Here is a 20,604-nt window from a genome sequence, read left to right on the forward strand (position 1 = left end):
TTTGATTTTCATCTTTAGTTATTTACAGTTGATGTGATATCACTTTTTGATGGCAATAGATTCACAGTCGGTCGGTCGATGGTGGAGCCACAAAAAAAGGTACCTTTGGTTATTATTATTTTTTAAATATATGTTATAATTGAAAAAAAAAAACTTACAAAATTATACTAAAGATTGAAAAGTTATAAAATTATCCCACATCCTAATTTTTTTTTTCGAAATACGCTTTTGTTTTTATATTTTTGTCTAAAAATTTAGAAAATATACATAATATAAAAAATAATTATATACCATGTTTGACACAAAATAATAAACACTAACTGCTCTAAACCCAAAGTAATAAATTTGTTCATTTGTCATTTTTCATGTTTCAAAATTTCGACCGTAATTATAGAATCTAGATCAACATTTTTGCAAAATATCAACGGTCGGAGTTTAAAAGTGCAGCTGTAGTTTTAAAGCACGATGAAAATTTAAAATTTCAATTTGAATGCGACCTTAACCTAAAAATGGGGCGGGCGCGCGCCGCGCGCCTCCAAATTTTGCAAGGAAAGAATGAACAAAAATGCTTTAAAGAAGGTCAAATCTGTTGCTTTAAGTTGGTAAGTGTTTCTAATCATGTAACGAGTCACTGATCTGATGTAGTAACCATTTACGTTTGACTATTAGACTCGTTGTACAGGTTTCAAGTCAATACTCGACGCAGATTATCAGAACCTAACAAAATCCTTGTGCGATCCCCAATCCTCTGAGGTAAAATAATATTTCCGTTTAGATATGAACCGTCTGATCAGAATCAGAGCAATTCGGATTCTGATCGGTCGTTCTGTATCGAAAAATAAATAGCCTGTTACCTTATATGATATGAATTCGTGTGTTGCTCTTACTGAAATCAAGAGCCGCTCTCTCCAGTGTTTTACAGTGTAGCGAGAAATGAGAGCCCTAATACGAGCTCTCCGCCTCTCCTCCTCTCTTCTCCGGCCACCTTTTAACGCCGCCTCCGGAGAGAGGCTTCTCTCGTCTCCTCCGCCTCCCAGTTTTCTCTCTTGGGTGAGTTTCATGTTTATTCTCTTTTTAATGTTTCAATTTGTCTTTCTCCGATTTTTTGTAGTTGCCAAATCATACCCTTTGATAAAATTGGAGGAGTTCCTTCCTGTTTTATGACAATGTTTTTGTTTTTCATGGTTTTATAGGAGGAGATAGCAAAACCAGTGTCTCCATTTTGGTCCAGAATTCAGTTTTTATCTTCGACAGGTACACCGTCTGTTTGTATATGTATTTAATTCTTCTTTGCCAAGCATCAGATTTGCATTCATGGTTGTAGAGCCTAATTTGAGCTTTCTTTTATACCTTAGTAATAGTAAGCTTTCAATTTACCAGAATTTTCCAGTCCCTTTCTTGCTCCCATTTAAGTTGGGGGCGATTTTACTTGAGTTCAATTGCAATATATTCATGTTTCTGCTGTTCAATTTTGTGGGTTGGATTTTGTTGGTCCCGATGGTTTTACAGAATAAGACTTGAATCAAATTATGCTGCATCACAAAGTACTGCAATTTTGTGCACTTATTTTGCTAGATGCAAGTACCAACTAAGAGTAGAATGGTACAACTACTTAATTATAACTTTTAATCATGAAATAACTTAATTTGTCTGCTCTGGTTCTTTATGGGCAAATTAATTAAATCTTGTGGAGGTCATCTTTATAATAGATATAGGATACCTTAGAATTTTACTACTATCACTTAATCATTGGCGTCGAGGCAGGAATTAGAGGTCTGTATGTAGTAGCAATTAGGGTTAGTATAACTTTTAATGCACGGATCTATGTGCTTAAATTGTGGGTTTACAGTTTGAAATTTCTAAACCTGTTATTCCAACCCAATTACATAGCTTAAAAGGTCTGAGCACACGATTCTTTTTGTTTGTTTTAATTTATGGTTTCCTGATTGAATTAGTGCAACATGAGCCCTCTCATGATTCTTCTTACTAGATTTAAAAGCCAAAAACCAATGACACGTGGTACATGAGCTGTAACTTAGATCTGTTTCTTAGTGTGTTTTTCACATAAGCCCTTTATTTCAGCTGATGCACATCTAGAGTACGAAAAGGATCACCTTTTGGATGATGACGTGGCAACCAAAAAAGATTCATCTCTGAACTTCGCATTATCTCAACTTGCATGTGATTTTGACAGAGAATCAAATCTGACTCTGAACAGATTCTTTTGCACAAGGTACACTTCAGTCATCTCCACTGGTTCTGTTAAACTCGATCAAGCTCTTGGCATTGGAGGGCTTCCAAAGGTACTTTTACTGTAGTTTTAACCTGTTAACTGAAAGTGCTTTTGTTTTGCTAACAGAGATTGTGGTCAAGTCAATTACAACTTGATTCCATCAATAAGCAATAGATGAGCTGAAGAAATTAAACTTGTGAAAAAAAGAGATAAAAATGGTGGTAAAGGTTGAATTGAGCAAATAAATAGATAAAAGTTATGTTGAATGCTATATTGATTGCAAAGGAAACCAAAACTGCATCTAAAACCGAGTTGTGCTATTTTTTAGATGCTCTCAACTGCAACTTTTTATCCTTTTTGTGTTTTATAGGGAAGAATGGTTGAAATTTTTGGGAAAGAGGCTTGCGGCAAAACTACTCTTGCTCTTCACATCATAAGAGAAGCTCAGAAGAGTGGAGGTACAGATATATCAATTACACAAGATGAAATGTTAAAAAGAAAAAAAGAATGCCATGCCCTTCTTTGGAATCTCTGATGATTATTTGATCTAACCCGAAGCCAAACATAATGTTTAGTTTTACTTGGGGTTTGACGATTGAAAAAAGAAACAAATTTACTTGGTAGCTAAGTGTTAGTGTTTTAACATACAATACTGTTTCTCTATTAATCTCACAATTGGTCTGTTGTGTTAGTTTAAAAAATAGAATGAGGCTACGGTACTATGCATAGCACAAATTGGTATGTACTATGGATTAATTTCTCCGTTTTTAAAGTTCAAACATTCATTCTGAACCGTTCAACACGATTTCCATATGAAAATGTACGTGGAGACTGAATTTTAGATTTTTTACTATTTTTTTTAATTAGGTAGAAAATTACTCGATGTAAAGATTTTGGACCGTTCAAAAGTAGTGATTTTCTACCTATCTAAAAAGTAGTAACAAAAATTACAAAAAAAAATGTAAAATTGGGTCTACAAGTACATTTTAATATGAAGATCATGTTGAGCAGTTCGGATCGACTAGTTGGACTTTATAAATGGAGATACTGTTCCATAGTACAGAATCGTATGAGCTATGCATAGTACCATGGCCTCACTCTTCAAATTTGACATACTAAGTTATCATAAGAATTGTAGATGAAATATTGTTTTCATTTCATAAATCATTGTTTTGCCACATGATCCCTCATTATTTTCCCGTTTTGTTTTACAGGATGTTGTGCATATATAGATGCGGAGAATGCATTCAACCCTTACTTTGCCGAAGATATAGGTGTAGATACTGAGAAGCTTCTCATCACTCATCCGGTTTGTGCTGAAAGTTCGTTAAGCATAGTTAATACTTTGATTAACACCGAGTCGGTTGATGTGATAGTTGTCGACAGTGTAAGCTCTATCCTACATTCCCCATTTATTAATCAACCTTTCTGTACTGAATTATTAATCTGTTTCCTTTCTTTTTTTATACTTACATTTAAAGATTATGTTAGTTTATGGTTTCAAATTGCTTTTACTTTGCACACAAACTTAATATATCAAACAAACAAGAGATTAGAATTACAAATAAAATAGAACAATTAAATTTTTTTTGTAAAGGAACAAAACTTGTAAACTTGAACTTTGTATTGAGAATTGAATTTAGATTGAGCATCATATGCTCTCTTGCATCTACTTACTGCATTGAGTTATCTTGGATTTATTTAAAATGGTGCTGATTTGTTTTTCCTCTCTGAATTTTTTGTTATTGTGAAAATAGGTTGCAGCACTCGTACCACAAGCAGAGATTTGTGGTACACTCGACATGAATTTAGAGGAAACACAATCTCTGCTCATGACAAAGGCTCTTCGAAAAATCCAATGTTCGCTAGGCCGCTCTCGATGTATTGTCATTTTTGTTAATCAGGTATTCTGTAAACAAAATTTCTACCAAAGAGTGAGGCTATGCCTATGGTAATATGCATATTACGGATCGGGCTGTACTATGGATCCATATCTCTATTTTGAAAGTTCAAACAGTTGATCGGAACCGTGAAACATGATCTCCATATGAAGCTTTACTTGTTACATTTTTTTAGAATTTTTTTACTATTTTTTTAGTTAGGTAGAAAATCACTGATTTTGGATGGTCCAGAATTTTCAAATACCTATCTGAAAAAATAGTAAGAAAATTCTAAAAAATGTAAAATTTGGTATGTAGGTACATTTTCATATGAAGATGATGTTGAACGGTTCAGATCGATTATTTGAATTTAAAAAATGAAGATATGAGTCCATAGCGCGGTCCTCTATGTAATATGCATAGTACCATAGCCTCATTCTTCTACCAAATTGAATTTATGTGCAAATCACAGCCAATTTTCTTTTTATTACTACCAAATCATAGCCTCATCACTCGTGTTTATCCTTGAGTTCAGTACTATATGTTTACCCTTTTCTTGTACTTTTTTTAATTGCATTCTGGCCTAATTGGACTATTTCAGAATCAGCTTTGACTCTACTTCTAATAACTTTTAATTTGTTAAAAGGTAATTGAGCAAAAGCTATGCCAACCTAAATTTAGTTTGTAGTTTTTGTTTTTGCACAAACATTGTATCAAGCAACTTTCTGGAGTTTTAAGTGAAATGATTTTATCATTATTTATTTAATGTTACTGGTGTTTTTTGGAAGTATCTGCAAATTTACCTGGAAAGTTAGATGCTAGCTGCAGTTGTACAATAATGCAGTGTAATTTGCTAAATGAGCTGCATATATTTTTAAGTGTTATTTATTTGACACAATGATCTCAGTATGAAAAGAGGCCAATTTTCTATAGACAAATTAATGATTTGAACAAATTGATGAAAGAAAAGGTTAATCTTGGTCACGCAGGTTAGAGAAAAACCTAAATCATACCTGTCTGCAGAGGAGGTAACCTGTGGTGGAAATGCACTAAAGTTCTATGCGGCTGTTCGATTGAGAATCTCCAGAAGGGGTTTAATACAAACTAATGATAAGGTACTTATTCTCCAAGTTAAATAAGATACAGGGGCGGATCTAGGTATATCCAAGGGGGTGCTTAGCTACCCCCATGATTCCAAATTTTTAATCATGTATAATGAAATTTAATTGAATTTTCATTTTTCTTAAAGTTTTTTCAGTCTCCTATGCTGCATGTGTGCTTGTAGTCTAGTGGTTGTGGGGACTTGGGTTTAAATCCTAGTGACCACATATTATGTACTTGCACATATTATGCATTTTACGTTTCAGCCCCTCTTATCTAAATTTTTCTAGTTCTGCCCCTGAATAAGAACTGACTGTATTTTAATGTGCTATGTTTGCTCTTGCAAAAAGGAACAAAACATATACACAAAAGTGTGACACTCCAGAGAAAACAAAACGTTCTGTAAAATATTTTACTCTTTTGCTGATGTATGATATTCTACTCAAAATTTAACAGGTCACTGGAATTAACATAGCAGTACAAGTGATAAAGAATAAGTTATCCCCTGCTATGAAGAAAGCTGAGCTTGAGATTGGATTTGGTACTGGAATTCGCCGTGAGGCTGAGCTACTGGAGATGGCCAGTGTGCATGGAGTCATAATGAGAGAAGAAAATGGAGACGGCAGTTATTGGATAAATGGAGATCATTTTGAAGATAAATACGAGGCCGAGTCCTACTTGGCTAGAAATAGTGACATTTGTGATGAGCTTATGTGTACCTTGAGGAAGCAATTATTTGAGAAGGCAACTTGAGATTCTTATTTACACACTGCTCTGGTGGAAATTAGGAATAACGAAAAGTGAACCACGAAGGATAAATGGAGCACCTGGGAAAGAGAGGACAAATAAAAGAATGACTGTGACTACAACACGAATTGCTACACGGACTGCCACATGGCAAGCATTACAAAAGAATTGATTGAAATGCTGAGTAATAAACATTTCCTTGTGCTTAGGTGAAAAGTGCTGGAATGTGTGCTTTTATATTGGTGTAATATGTAATATAGTAGACCATTCTTTTATATTGCAGTTGATCTTGATCATTTTTCTTATGTTGTGCTGTAATAAATTTATTTCTTGTACTGAAAATCTGAAATTCTGTACTGTTCTCCATGTTAGAAATGGTGGAACTTCTTTATCAGTTTGAATTAAATCTATTAAAAATGGACTATATACTTGGGCGCTTTGTAGGTAAGTTTCAACTTTCATGTAAAATTTTGGGAGTTCGATTCTAATTATAAAATCTTTTGGTTATGAAAAGTGCTCAGTTTAGACCTTAGATTCAAGCCCTTACAGGAGAACATATAAATTTTTGTTTGTCTTCCCTTTCATTTATCTCTGCATATTACATATATATTTGGTAACCTTCTCTTCTTTCTGAATCATTTTTATTGTAGTTTCTGATATCTTGTATGTAACTATGTATAGCATGGACTCCTTCAAACTCCAATCATCCGTTGCGAATTTGAAATCTCTCACTTCTCTGAAAAATCTATTCATATGTTTGATCGGACGGTAGAAAATTTTCCAACCTGATCATTTCATGAACATCACATAATGACTCAAAAGAGAATACGGAAACGAACTAAGCAAGTAAAATGGATCACCAGATGACTTGTTCAATGATTGATGACGATGATAGGTTATCTTTCTATTGTTATTCAAAAGTTGGATAGAGTTGTTGGAATTAAAACGTCAGAGAGCACCATTCTTCTATAGGAGAACCATTCTTTGAAAGAGACCATTTTTTTTCCTGATTTTTATATTCATAGCATTAAAAATTTCTGATGACTTGTTCAATGATGACATTGATTTCTTGTTAGTTGTTACAAATAGCTTTCAAATAGGTTCCTCCCATGATAAATTTCCGTTTTTTATTCATAGCATTAAAAAATAAAAAAAATAAAATGCTGAAGCATCATTTTTCTATAAAAATTAAAAATAGCAAAATCGGAATGAAGTGTTCCGGCCATCCGACGGAGGCGAAACATAGTGTTTCGGTTTCAGGCCATGATGAAACCTACCATCCACAATTCAAAGTTGTGGTATCTTATTATAATGCAGATTTGGACGGAACATCTTGTCGTGGCTGGAGTATGGGCGGAACGTTTCGTCACAACCGGTTGACCGATACCCTTCATTCCAGTTTTGTTATTTAAAAAAAAAAAATTAAAAATGATGCTACCGATTTCATTTATTCATTTTTATTGTTATCAATAAAAATATGGGTCAACCTAACCCTTCCTTTGACTTGGCTCTCTCCTCTCTCCTGTTTGAAACACTCTTTGTCCCTGAATTTATATTGAGTTTGCAGTACTTGCTCAACTCTTTTTCTCACTTTTCTTATTATCTTTTGTTACTCCTTTATCTCTTGGCCGGAAAATAACAAGAAACCAAGGTGCAAAGGGCTGTTCTTCGGGGCCGGTTGACTCCTCCATGTCGTTGATTGGAGCGATTTCCGGTATCTAAATAGTACCATCTTTTTCAAAGCTTGCTGCATTATTTGGCCTTTAATTGACCTGAAAAGTAGAAGTTTCACCTCTTGAATTGTTCATATCGGGTTGCATTAATTGAATGGATGGTATCATATATGCTTGACCCGATTATTCTATCATGATTTGTTGAATTGATTGAAATTATAAAGTGTACTGGATGCGTTAATTTCTGACATCTACCTACGCAATTGCTGATTTGGTATTTTTACCTTGGTTCCTCTAACACTTTAGTTTAGGGTTCTTTCTGCTCTGATGGATGAATTCATTTCTTCATTGCAATTAGTGATTCGTAGAACTCCGACACTCAAAACAATCTATTTTATTGTTAGCTAGTGTAGTGTAATTAATTATTTTTATTAGGTTAAAGTAAGTAGATTTAATAATTCTCTACGAGAGTATAGAGAATTTAGTATTTAAGATACTAATATTTATCAATATATTTTTATGGAGTAGAACTATGGTGTTATTAAGTTCATCAAGTCTCTTGGTGAACTCTTGGTGAACTCAAGTCTAAAACCTATCAAATTGGTTTTAAATAACAAATCCGTATCGTTGAAACCTGCATACCTTACGAGTGATGCATCTATATGTGAAAAATTTTAATTTTAAAATTAATTTGCATAGAGATAAGTGGTCAAAAAAGGTTTAAAAAATGAATGCATTAAAATTAATTTATTAACCTTCTAATTTTGACCGCTTGACTTTATACTAAATTAATTCGAATGTTTAAAATTTTCACATGTAGACACATCACTCGTAAGGTAGGCGGGTTTCAATAGTTCAGATTCTTCATTTAAAGCCGATTTGATAGATTTTAGACTTCTGTTCACCAATAAATTTGATGAACTTAAGAACACCCTAGCTAGTTGTACTCATGTATATATATATATATATAGATGGGCTATGGTGCATTGCAATGCATGGAGGGGTTTGTGTATTGGACCATAAATCTAAAATTCAAAATCCAAATGGCCGATCCAAACCGTTCATCTTGTTCTCCATATTAATATGTGCTTGGAGACCAAATTTTACATTTTTCTGAATTTTTTTACTATTTATTAAGTATTTTACAAAATTATTGATCCAACGGTACGTGGCTTAACAAAACAGTAAAATCAGCAGCCACCGTTGGATCAACAATTTTGTAAAATACTTAATAAATAGTAAAAAAATTCAGAAAAATGTAAAATTTGGTCTCCAAGCACATATTAATACCGAGAACAAGATAAACGGTTTGGATCGGCCATTTGAATTTTGAATTTTAAATTTATGGTCCAATGCACAAACCCCTCCATGCATTGCAATGCACCATAACCCATCTCTCTCTCTCTCTCTCTCTCTCTCTCTCTATATATATATAGAGTAGAACTAGGGTGCTCTTAAGCTCACCAAAGTTTTGGTGAGCTTAACTCTAAAACTCATCAAATCGATTTCAAACGACGAATCCGAACCGTTGAAACCCGTCTACCTTACGTGTGATGCATCTACATGTGAAGTTTTTAAACATTCGAATTAATTTAGTATAAAGTCAAGCGGTCAAAATTAGAAGGTTAATAAATTAATTTTAGTGCATTCATTTTTTGAACGTTTTTGACCGCTTGACTTTATACTAAATTAATTCGAATGTTTAAAAATTTCACATGTAGATGCATCACACGTAAGGTAGGTGGGTTTCAACGGTTCGGATTCGTCGCTTGAAATCGATTTAATGAGTTTTAGAGTTAAGCTCACCAAAACTTTGGTAAGCTTAAGAGCACCCTAGTTCTACTCTCTCTCTCTCTATATATATATAGAGTCAGGCTACGGTGAGTTGCGAAGTAAAGCGACTATTTTACTTCACGCTCATATTTTGCGATTTTAAAGTTCAAAACATCGATCCGAACCGTTCATCTTTTTCTTCATATTGAAATGTGATTGGAGACCAAATTTTACATTTTTTGGAATTTGTTTACTATTTATTAAGCAATTTTGAAAGTCGCTGGTCTGATGGTCCAGAAAATTTTACTGTTTTTTTACTGTTCACAGCAAAACAACAATTTTTAAAAATGCTTAATAAATAGTAAAAAAATTCCAAAAAATGTAAAATTTGGTCTCCAAGCTCAATTTGGACTTTCAAAATTAAAATACGGCGTGAAGTAGAAACGCGTTTTACTTCGCAACTCACCGTAGCCTAGCTCTATATATATATATCTATATATATATATATATATATATATATATATATGAACGGTGCAGCGGCCTGAAGGATTCTCCTTGTATTTTTCTTTAATTTTTAGAGTAAAGTTTGCATGTTGACATCCCTTTTTAAAAGTAAATCATAATCGGGTAGTTACATTTTTATTTTATTTTCAACTTAAGACAACCATTAAATATTATTTTATCGCTTTTAAATTCATACACATAATCTAAAAAAAATTCATAAATATTACTATACTTATATATACTTATATATTACATAATTATTATTGAGCTTGTATTGTTTTTATAAGTTTATTCTGAGAACTTTTGTTTAGTTTTGATGAGTACTGGTACTTTTGGTGAGGTGTACCGGACTCGCTAATATCTTGTACATCGCTTCGCTGTTGATGTGTCATTTTATTTATTTTGTTGGTATCAATCAATGAATGGATGACTTGTACTATTTGTGTTATTTATGCTTCCGCTGTTGATTTTATTTATTTAGCTTTTCTTATTTAGTAAAATTCGTAACCATGTAGCGGGGATTAATCACGGCCTAAATCGTAATTCTAGCTCTGGATGTGACACTAACTATCTAGAAATATATGATGTAAAAGATTTTAGATAATAATGGAAGCATGAACACAATCATGATAACATACATAAATATACAACATCAATTGCATTTTATTAATCCTTTTCAATTTCAAGAAACATAGATCCTTAAATTCCTCAATTATCACAGCCAGTGGGCAATCGATAGGCGTATGCTATGGGATGCTTGGCAACAACCTTCCTTCTCAAGCTGATGTGGTGAAGCTGTACCAGTCCAATGGTATCACTGCCATGCGTATATACGCTCCCGACAGTGCCACTCTAACCGCACTCAAAGGCACCAATATCAAGCTCATCATGGATGTCGGCAACTCCAACCTCGCATCTATTGCTTCGAGCTCCTCCGTTGCTGCATCATGGGTGAAGGAGAATGTCCAATCCTATTATCCTAGTGTCTCTTTCAAGTCGGTAACATTATTAATTTGTATTAGTTGTATCTTATATTAATAATTAATACATAATTAATCTAAAATATTTTACGGATTGGTCATTGGCTCGATAATTTACAACACGAAACAATTCATTTTGCTCAAAAATCAATGGATGGAATTCCACTATATAGGAGAATCTATCACTTGAACGCTAAATTTCCTATATTTCATGATCAAGAAGAAGATGCTCAGTTTCCTATATTTCATGATCGATATCAATCATTACTAATATGTGCCTGTCTCTCATAACAGATACATTGCAGTAGGCAACGAGGTAAGCGGTAGCGACGTCTCAAAAATTCTCCCAGCAATGAAAAACATCTACAGTGCACTCTCCTCTGCCGGCCTTCAAAACTCAATCAAGGTCTCGACTTCGATCTCCTTTGGTGAAGTGGGTACCTCATATCCTCCTTCAGATGGTGCATTCTCTCCAAGTGCTTCATCATATATGGCATCTGTAGTACAGTACCTTGCAACAATAAATGCACCACTCCTGGCAAATATATACCCCTACATCAGTCATGTCGACAATCAAGGATCGATCAGCCTTGAATATGCATTGTTCACCTCGCCTGGCACCGTGGTGACTGATGGGTCGAACAAGTACCAGAATCTTTTTGATGCAATGGTGGATGCGCTTTACTCAGCAATGGAGAAGGTTGGCGGGTCGAATGTTGGTATTGTTATTTCTGAGAGCGGTTGGCCATCAGCTGGCGGGACCGCTGCGACAGTAAGCAATGCGCAGAAATACAACCAGAATTTGATTAATCATGTCAGTAAGGGTACGCCTAAGAAACCGATGGCTTTGGAGACTTACATCTTTGCAATGTTTAATGAAAATCAGAAGCCGGCGGGAGTAGAACAGAACTGGGGCCTGTTTTATCCAAGCAAACAGCCGGTATACTCTATTAGCTTCAAGTGAGATGATTATGATTCATCAAAAGAAAGAAGAACTATGTTATATTTGGCACACTGGAAATAAAAGAGGATAGAACAAAAAAATATTAAGGCTCTTGTGGAGATATTGAATATTATATTAGTATGATGATTTTATGAAAAAAAATGGATATTTTAAAAAAAGTGAGGCTTTGTTACTATGCATAGCGCGGATCGGTATGTACTATGAATCAATATTTTTATTTTGAAATCCTAACGGTCAATCTGGACCGTTCAATATGGTCTCCATTTGAATATGTACTTGCTAACTAAATTTTACATTTTTTAGAATTTTTTACTATTTGTTTAGATGAGAAAAAAATCACCATTGTTGGATGGTCCATAATTTTCATATTAAGTGATTTTCTATCCATCTAAAAAAATAGTACAAGTACATATTCATATGGATACAATGTTTTATAATTGTTCGGATTGACCATTAGGATTTTCAAACCAAATATTTGAATTCATAGTATGGTCCAATATTGGCCGAATAATAACATATTGAATATATGTAATTAGTTCGGATTTCAGTGTACCATAGCCTAACTTTTTAAAAATTTATATGGGTACACTGGAATTAATTATCCCTAATTATATATATGCCTGACAAAAACACAATTCTTGCTCTGAGTCTAATTACATTTATCTTTGTGACTTTTACATCTATACATATATCCGACTTTTGTATTTTTTTTTTTGGGTTTATTGTATGTTTGACAACCCCACAAACGGCAATACGGCATGCAGTATGGATATTGCTGTTATCCGTATATATATATATATTCCCTTCTTTTTGCACGAGGTCAAGTCTATAGCCATAAAATAGTGCGTCATTTTCTTGTTTTCTAATATACAAATCGGTGGTCGAAAACCGTCAAAAAATTTGAATTTTGACTCGATCGACGTAACAGACAAGTTTGTTTCTATGCATGGAATTCCTGCAATACAACGAGAGAATGTTAGAGAAGGGGTTCTACCTTCTAACTATAAGTGATCCACTATGGGTATAAAATAGACAACACTATAAGTGGTACACTATGGGTATTGAATAGACAAATCTAAGGTCAAGTACGAATTACAAAATAATGGTGGTCCAATCGTAATAGATGGGCTAGACTGGTAGTTGGGCCTTTTCATAGACACGTTATATCGTGCAGATCAATTTTCTACACATTGGAAATGGGATGTAGACTTTTTGCTCACATTAATTGCATCTAAATTTGGAGCTGTACCACCTTTGATTAATGTGTAATTGTGTATGTATCTAGAGGTGCTACTTTTACCTGACTACTCGGATTTGATCCAGAACCGAATCAGATCCGATCCAAAACCGACCCGGATCTGATGAATTTGGATAGGGTATAGTTTAGAAAATATAACCGGTTAAATTATGAGTATAGTTACAAAATTAATAATTCAATATCCGATCTGGATCCGAACCGGAACCGATATGGTAATGAATAGGATATGGGTTTGATTTGATTATCCGACTCATAACCGAACTTGACCCGATACCTGTATAAATATCCAATAAAACATATATTAATAACTATGAAAATATAATTTTGCATATAATCAAATCAACAAAATGTCACGGCAATAATCATATTTTGTATATTAATTTTTTAAATAAAAATTATTGCCATGAATATATCCTTAAATATTTGTCTTGTATATTGTCGGCATAATCATGAAAATTTATTGTTCTCAACTTCTCATTCATATGTCCTTCGTAATAAATCTCATTGAAATCAAATATCTACCGCATATCTTTCTTGATCTCTTTGTATACCATATTTGTCTTTTTACACAAATATTGAAATTTATTGCTCTATTTACTAATTGAAATAAATATTAATATCTATTTATGAACAAGAATAATAGTATAATTTTTATTTTGTAGCAATTTTTAGTTTATATTATAATGATTTATTATGTGAGATGTTGAAGAAATTATAATTATATTTAAATATATATCATGATTTCTCAAATGTTTGGGAGTTGTGACATATACCCGCTCCGGATCTAGAACCGCTCCATATCCGAATCGGATTCGATAATCCACAAACAAGTTATAAGTATCTATCTACTTGAAACCGAAAAACTGGACCCAAAAACGAGTAGATAGGTATCCGGATCCGACCCGATTTGAAACAATTAAGTATATGAAAATTCGGACCCTAACACTTTTAGGGTACGGATCCAAATATAATAGTATCCAGACCTGACCCGACCCGATAGCACCTCTAATCACCAATAAAATATTCCTCACAACATTGTATTGGCAATATATATCACCAATTAATTATGCCACTTCCTCTTGCAACATGCATGAAGTTTGTAATTCGGTTTTTTTTAGTCTAGGAATTGACCTGTGAGATGGAATTATTTTTACCATTCTCATGTGTATACCATCTCTAAAACATTTACTGCTAATAGGCACAAGAACAGATGTAAAAAAATTCTCTCCATTTCCCCTTTGATCAATTATACCCCTGCCAGCAATTCCAAGTTGAAGAAGCGCCATATATGATACTTTCTATTTTCCTTCTTCATTCCATGTCTCGGTGGCTTTGTTAGGAACAGTAAAAGTTAGGCGAAGGGATTGACCTTGCTTGTATATATGCAGGAGGTCGCCGTCTAGATTTTAATTAGTTTTTGTATTTTCTGATAAATCTAACTGTGATATACCAGGCAGACTGGTAGTTGTTGTTCTGTACTAGATCCTGTACGAGTATGACCATTAACAAATTGTAATGTATACTATTTCCACATAAATATATGGAACAGAACCTTTTTTTTTTTTGAGAAAAAATAGGAGTCATGCTCCCATTTCATTGATACAAGGTTGTTACAGGGTGCCGTAACAGCAAAATGGAAAAACAATGTAGCTCATGATGATGAGCTTAAGCTAATTAAAAAAAGAAAAAATAAGTGCAGTAAGTAAAGTAAAACAGAAAGGGTCACAATGGAAAAAGAAAGAAATAAAGAAAGAAAAAAAGAAAAATTGAAAAAGAATTGTAGTGTGCACCCCTTGCTTGTAGCGATGCAATCTTATGCATTAATTTTTATCTGTGAATATTGGTGTTACACCGCTATTTGCTCCATTAAATCTTGCACTGTTGCTGTTGAATTTCTGAATATTCTAGTGCACCGTTCCCTTCAAATTATGAACTGTGCTATAAGAAATAGGGATCTCTCATTTTCATAGTACACGGTGCTTAATAATGCCCCAAGTGATGGCTATCTCGTGTTAAATCTGACTTTCAATTCTTGATACAATGTCCGAGTAAATGAGCAATCATTGAGTGTATGTGCCACTGTTTCAGAGTCCACTTGACATAATACACATATGTTCGCCAGCTGCCACCCTTTTTCTAATCAGATTTGTCTAGTGTTTTTTTTTTTGAAGGTTGGCATTGCCAACAATATATTGATAAGAAAATCAAAGATTTATTTACAATAATATGCACATAAGTAAGCTAAAACCGAAAAAGAATAACAGATTGTCTAGTGTTAATATTCTGTTGAGTGTTGTTAGTGTTAATATTCTATTTATTGATGAACAATAAATAGATTAAACTAATGTGATGTAACTGCCCTGTTTCTTATTATGGGATAATATGCTTTTATGACAAAAAAAATGTATACATAATTATAATAAATATACACTAGCTATGACATCTTCTAAAGTGATAAACTCTGTTAGTTGGCTCGCGTCTTACCTGCATGTCGTCAAATAAAATGGTTTTACAAAACCTAAGCAGTTTCGTTCGGTCTGATTGGCCTGCCAGATGACCTATTTTCAGATTAATCTCAGAGAAACATTTTAACAGAGCACACCAATTAATCAGGCTTATAACATTTTAGGCGGCTCTCGGGATCCAAAATATAGTCCGATAGGCATTGAACCGAGAATCCGAAACAGCTCCATCATGAAAATAGTAATTTTCTTTGATCAAGTGAGAGAGTGTGAGGTCGTGGTTACAGCAGGAAACTAGTGTTTGCAGAGGATCCATGGGACCGTTGGAAAATTGCAAATTGACAATGCTTCCAAACCTTAATTGGCGCTGGAAGTGCTAACTAACAATTGTCCTGTACTCTTTTAGTCAAGCATTGAAATATATGGATAAAGAAGAAATTATTCTTGCTCTTTCCGGGGTTGTCTATATAAGGAGTTCAGACGAATCGATTATCCATAACAAGGTTCAAACTGATTTCCATTTTAAAAAATTGAAATAATTGAACAAGAGTGAGCTTATTGTATCTTCTCCATGGCACATAGATCAGATGCTCTTTCCATGGTGGCGGTACTCGCATTGCTTGTTAGCATCCTTGCTAGCTACCCCAGGAGTCTCTCTCCTCTTTCTTTCTTTCTCTTGCTCACACACACACTTATTGTGCCATTTAGACTCGCTAGAGAGTGTATATCATCGATAGATTATTGATTACATAGTTAATCCTTGTACATCAGACGTGAATGTCCATTTAAATTTCAAGAATCAACCAAACAGATCCTTTAATTAGCTCAGTTATCACAGCTTGTCCCATATAGACTATAGAATCATCACAATGCATTGCTTGAAAAAAACCTACTGAAAATTACATATATACGTCATACTTCTGCAGGTGCGCAATCGATAGGTGTATGCAATGGGATGCTCGGTAACAACCTTCCATCAAAATCTGATGTGGTAAAGATGTACCAGTCCTATGGTATCTCTGGAATGCGTATCTACAACGCCGACAGTGCCACTCTGAATGCACTCAAAGGCACCAAAATCAATCTCATCATGGATGTCGGCCTCTCTGATGCTTCGAGCTCTTCAGCTGCTTCCACCTGGGTGAACAACAATGTCAAACCCTATTACCCTGATGTCTCTTTCAAGTACGGATCTGAGTATTTTTTTTTTCCATTCAAAATTAATAATATGAGTATTTTACTACAAGTTCAGTGCAAATCCTAGAAGAAAATCCTAAAATTTAGATCTCAGAATATTTTATTAGTAATTAATATTAGCTAAAAATTCATAAAAAATTATTTGTTCATCACTTCATTGCTCGTAAAATAACACAAATGTTAATATATGTAATGTTCCTTCAACAGATACATTGCAGTAGGCAACGAGATTAGTGGTAGCGACGTCTCAAAAATCCTCCCAGCAATGAAAAACATCTACAGTGCGCTTTCCTCTGCCGGCCTTCAAAACTCAATCAAGGTCTCGACTTCAGTCGCGACTAGTGTATTGGGTACCTCGTACCCTCCTTCAGCAGGTGCATTCTCTTCGGATGCTTCATACATGACATCAATAGTACAGTACCTTGCTTCAATAAATTCACCCCTCCTGGCAAATGTATACACATACTTCAGTTATGCCGGCAACACAGCACAGATCAGCCTTGAATATGCATTGTTCACCTCGCCTGGCACCGTGGTGACAGATGGGTCGAACAAGTATCAGAATCTCTTTGATGCAATGGTGGATGCGCTTTACTCGGCAATGGAGAAGGTTGGAGGATCAAAAGTTGGTCTTGTTATTTCAGAGAGTGGTTGGCCATCGGCTGGTGGAACTGGCACGACAGTAAGCAATGCACAGACATACAACCAGAATTTGATTAATCATGTCGGTAAAGGCACACCTAAGAGACCAACAGCCTTGGAGACTTACATCTTTGCAATGTTTAATGAAAATCAGAAGGCGGCGGGAGTAGAGCAGAACTGGGGCCTGTTCTATCCTAACAAACAGCCAGTGTATTCTATTAACTTCAAGTGAGAGGATTATGATTCATCACCAAAATAAATACAATAACTATGTTATCATCAGGCACACCTAAGTAGTAGTGTATCAAAACCTTATGTAATATTCCAATAAGTGCTTGTATCTTGAGTTTTTACTGAATAAGAGGATATAAGTTTTTCTAAGAATGAGATAAGGATCAAAGTTCTCAAATTAATAATACCCGACTGAAAACCATTCAACTGGTTTTGGAATTTGGAGCCGTATGTCTCAATCCCTACGGAAAGTACTGTTTTTCCCGAATAAACTAAACCTATGATTATGAATAAAGTTGATATTTGAATTATTATTACTTTCATATGAATTGAGAGGTATATATATATATATGAGCAATTTTGGGCTACGATATTTTTATTTGTACGTAGAACTACATATCACAAAGAGGATTTGAGATCATCCACTAACGTGTTTACTTGTGTTACTTTGAAATTTGACAATTTAAATATGAGCAAATACTTTGTGGATATTATAAATATAACAAATAATAAAATTTGATGTTACTTTTTAATTTTTCACAAAATGATTTTAATGTGCAATAACATATTTAATGGTACTGTTTAGTAAAATATGAAATTTAATAGAAAACAGATTATTTTATTAGACTAGCACTTATAACATTCCTACAAATAATTTGTTGTCGACAATTGTTGACAACCTTAAAAAAAAAAAAAAAAAAACTTTCCTACCAATATTATCCTATTTTTTTAAAAAACTTTTTGGACAGATTTCAATATTTTCTATTATAAACTTAATCTATTATTAATAATCCAAATCCTCACAACAAAAAGATACAAGTACATTAGTGTTGAGAAAAGAGATTAAGAAATAATATGATTAGCCTCAGAGCCATTAGGCATTTTGTCATTATCGGCTAATTAAAAAATAATAACCCTACCTTGTAACAGAAATAGCAATGAGCCTAGTTTCAGCAGAAAGGCTACAATTTACCTTTTTTTTTTTTGGAAATAGAGCAGTTGTTGTACTGGGCAGCAGCTAGTGAGATAGGAAACGGTTAGTTTGGTGGGGCATATAAATAGGCTTGTAAAGAGGTAGCAAATATCATGTATACTAACAACATCAATTTCTCTTTTATTCATCATTTCCAGTAAAATTCAACAATTATTTCTTTGATTAAGCAAACAATGGATCCAATATTCTTCTAATGGAATGTTGGCACAAAGTAAATGCTACTTATTATGTAGTCGGTATGGCATGCATGTCCAATGCCCATTCTATAATATTCTTTCTAAGGAATCAGTATGTTCTTATATATATGGATATTAGATGAAAAATTATTTCATTTACAATATTAGTTATTTTTCTTTTGCTTCCGTTCCTATAGTACATGTTGAGATTTATGTATGTTTATCGTCTATTGTATTAGAATAGTTTTGGGAGGCCTATCGGTAAATAGGCCATTAATCAATAGTCTAGGGGTTATTTGTAATAGTGCTTTGTAAGGCTCTATATAAGCCAAAATCATTAATCAATAAAGTAATTTTTGGCTGAAATCTTCATGGTATCAGAGCCTTAAAAAAACCTAAACCTAACCCTAGCTGCTACAGTACCGCACCGCTACAGTAACCGACGAAGGTACAGTACCGGGACACTACAGTACCAGGTCGCTACAGTACCACCTCGCTCCTATCTTCTCTTCCGCCGCTCGGTCTTCTCTTCTTCTAGAGTTGGCCGGCCACCAAAGATAGCCTCTTTGTGTTAATTGGCCGGCGTGGGGGCCTCTACCCCATGGTACTCGAGAAGAGGGTTTGGATTGAGGTTTGATCGGGTTTTTTGAACTCAAATCTTGATGAGATAGATCAAGATCGGGTCAAGAAGAAGAAGAAGAGAGGGGAGATGAGGTGGATCCAGGTCTTGAGGGAGCACGATCGGGTCTTTACGAGAGATACGAGTGATCGGATCAAGAAAGGAAAGGAATCGCGTGTGGTCTGTCTCGACCAATACCTTGGCACCTCATGATGATGCCATTGCTGAGATGATGCAGGAGGAGAGTCGCATAAGGATGCATGCTGAACCAAGTGGACCTCCAGGTGCACGATCAGCTTTGGCTGCCTCGAGATCAGGTATGACAGGTGCCCAGGGGAGGACTCGTAGGTGTTACAACTGCGGGGAAACAGGTCATTTGATCAAGGTTTGCCCTAAGTCACCAAATGAGAGAGATGCAAGTGGTAGGGGGCAGTCTGGGAACTGTGAAAGCGGTTGTGGGGGCCGAAGAGGTGGAAGAGGAGGCAACCGGGCAAATCTAATGGTTGCAAAGGAAGAGAAAGAAACTATTGTGAGATTATCCGAGTAGGATTTGATCATGGAGATAGTCAGGAGAGGCAAAAAGGAGCAAGTGAAGGGAAGAGTGTGGTCGCTGACACACTTGCTCTTGCCTCTAAACCCACTACTAGATCACCAGTTTGGATAGTAGACTATGGTGCATCTCGCCATGTGACTGGTGTTGTTAGGGAATTTTCTTCCTATACTCACCTAGCAGTCCCAGATAGCATTTAGACAGCCGATGGTACTGTCCAGCCCGTGGTTGGTAAGGGTACTGTGAGATGTACCGATTCAGTGACTCTGACAAATGTATTGCATGCTCCTTCATTTCTCGTAAACCTGGTGTCCATTAGTGCTATTATTCTTGAGCATAAATGCATTGTGTCCTTTGATATTCCGAAGATGGTCTTTCAGGAGAAGGGGACAGGTTGAATACTTGGAACTAGCACATGGCGTGATGAGTTGTGGTACATGGATAGAAAATGTATGGACACAGCGCTGACATCTGTGGTCGATAGAGTGGAGGAAGGAGGATCTGGGGTGAGTGTGGAGGATGAATTGCTTCTTATTTATCGGCGGATGGGACACTTTTCCTTCAGCCTACTGGAATGTTTATTTCCATCAAAGTATGAGAAAACTGACAAACAGAAACTT

At 34.8% G+C, this 20,604-nt stretch overlaps 2 protein-coding genes across 2 annotated transcripts; both read left to right on the forward strand.

Moving 5' to 3' along the window:
- Positions 1 to 896: 896 nt before the first annotated feature.
- Positions 897 to 6,257, forward strand: LOC144554576 (DNA repair protein recA homolog 2, mitochondrial-like). Its single transcript, XM_078302890.1, has 8 exons — positions 897 to 1,050; positions 1,194 to 1,254; positions 2,083 to 2,303; positions 2,604 to 2,691; positions 3,448 to 3,620; positions 3,991 to 4,137; positions 5,103 to 5,228; positions 5,671 to 6,257. Exons 1-8 carry the CDS (start codon positions 934 to 936, stop codon positions 5,965 to 5,967), a joined length of 1,230 nt encoding a protein of 409 aa, XP_078159016.1. The 5' UTR covers positions 897 to 933; the 3' UTR covers positions 5,968 to 6,257.
- A 1,232-nt stretch (positions 6,258 to 7,489) lies between these two features.
- On the forward strand, positions 7,490 to 17,798 carry LOC144554083 (glucan endo-1,3-beta-glucosidase-like). Its single transcript, XM_078302314.1, has 6 exons — positions 7,490 to 7,675; positions 10,633 to 10,906; positions 11,186 to 11,851; positions 16,215 to 16,225; positions 16,502 to 16,760; positions 16,980 to 17,798. The coding sequence occupies exons 1-6, from the start codon at positions 7,651 to 7,653 to the stop codon at positions 17,644 to 17,646; spliced, it is 1,902 nt and encodes a 633-aa protein (XP_078158440.1). The 5' UTR covers positions 7,490 to 7,650; the 3' UTR covers positions 17,647 to 17,798.
- Positions 17,799 to 20,604: the final 2,806 nt, after the last annotated feature.

Source organism: Carex rostrata, chromosome 5 (assembly GCF_964058835.1).
Source record: "Carex rostrata chromosome 5, lpCarRost1.2, whole genome shotgun sequence".
Taxonomy (NCBI): Eukaryota; Viridiplantae; Streptophyta; class Magnoliopsida; order Poales; family Cyperaceae; genus Carex; species Carex rostrata.

Coding starts and splice junctions, on each gene's coding strand:
- LOC144554576 (XM_078302890.1), top strand. CDS start 934: ATGAGAGCCCTAATACGAGCTCTCCGCCTCTCCTCCTCTCTTCTCCGG. Junction 1,051..1,193: donor CTCCCAGTTTTCTCTCTTGG/GTGAGTTTCATG, acceptor ATGGTTTTATAG/GAGGAGATAGCAAAACCAGT. Junction 1,255..2,082: donor TCAGTTTTTATCTTCGACAG/GTACACCGTCTG, acceptor CCTTTATTTCAG/CTGATGCACATCTAGAGTAC.
- LOC144554083 (XM_078302314.1), top strand. CDS start 7,651: ATGTCGTTGATTGGAGCGATTTCCG. Junction 7,676..10,632: donor GTTGATTGGAGCGATTTCCG/GTATCTAAATAG, acceptor CAATTATCACAG/CCAGTGGGCAATCGATAGGC. Junction 10,907..11,185: donor TATCCTAGTGTCTCTTTCAA/GTCGGTAACATT, acceptor CTCTCATAACAG/ATACATTGCAGTAGGCAACG.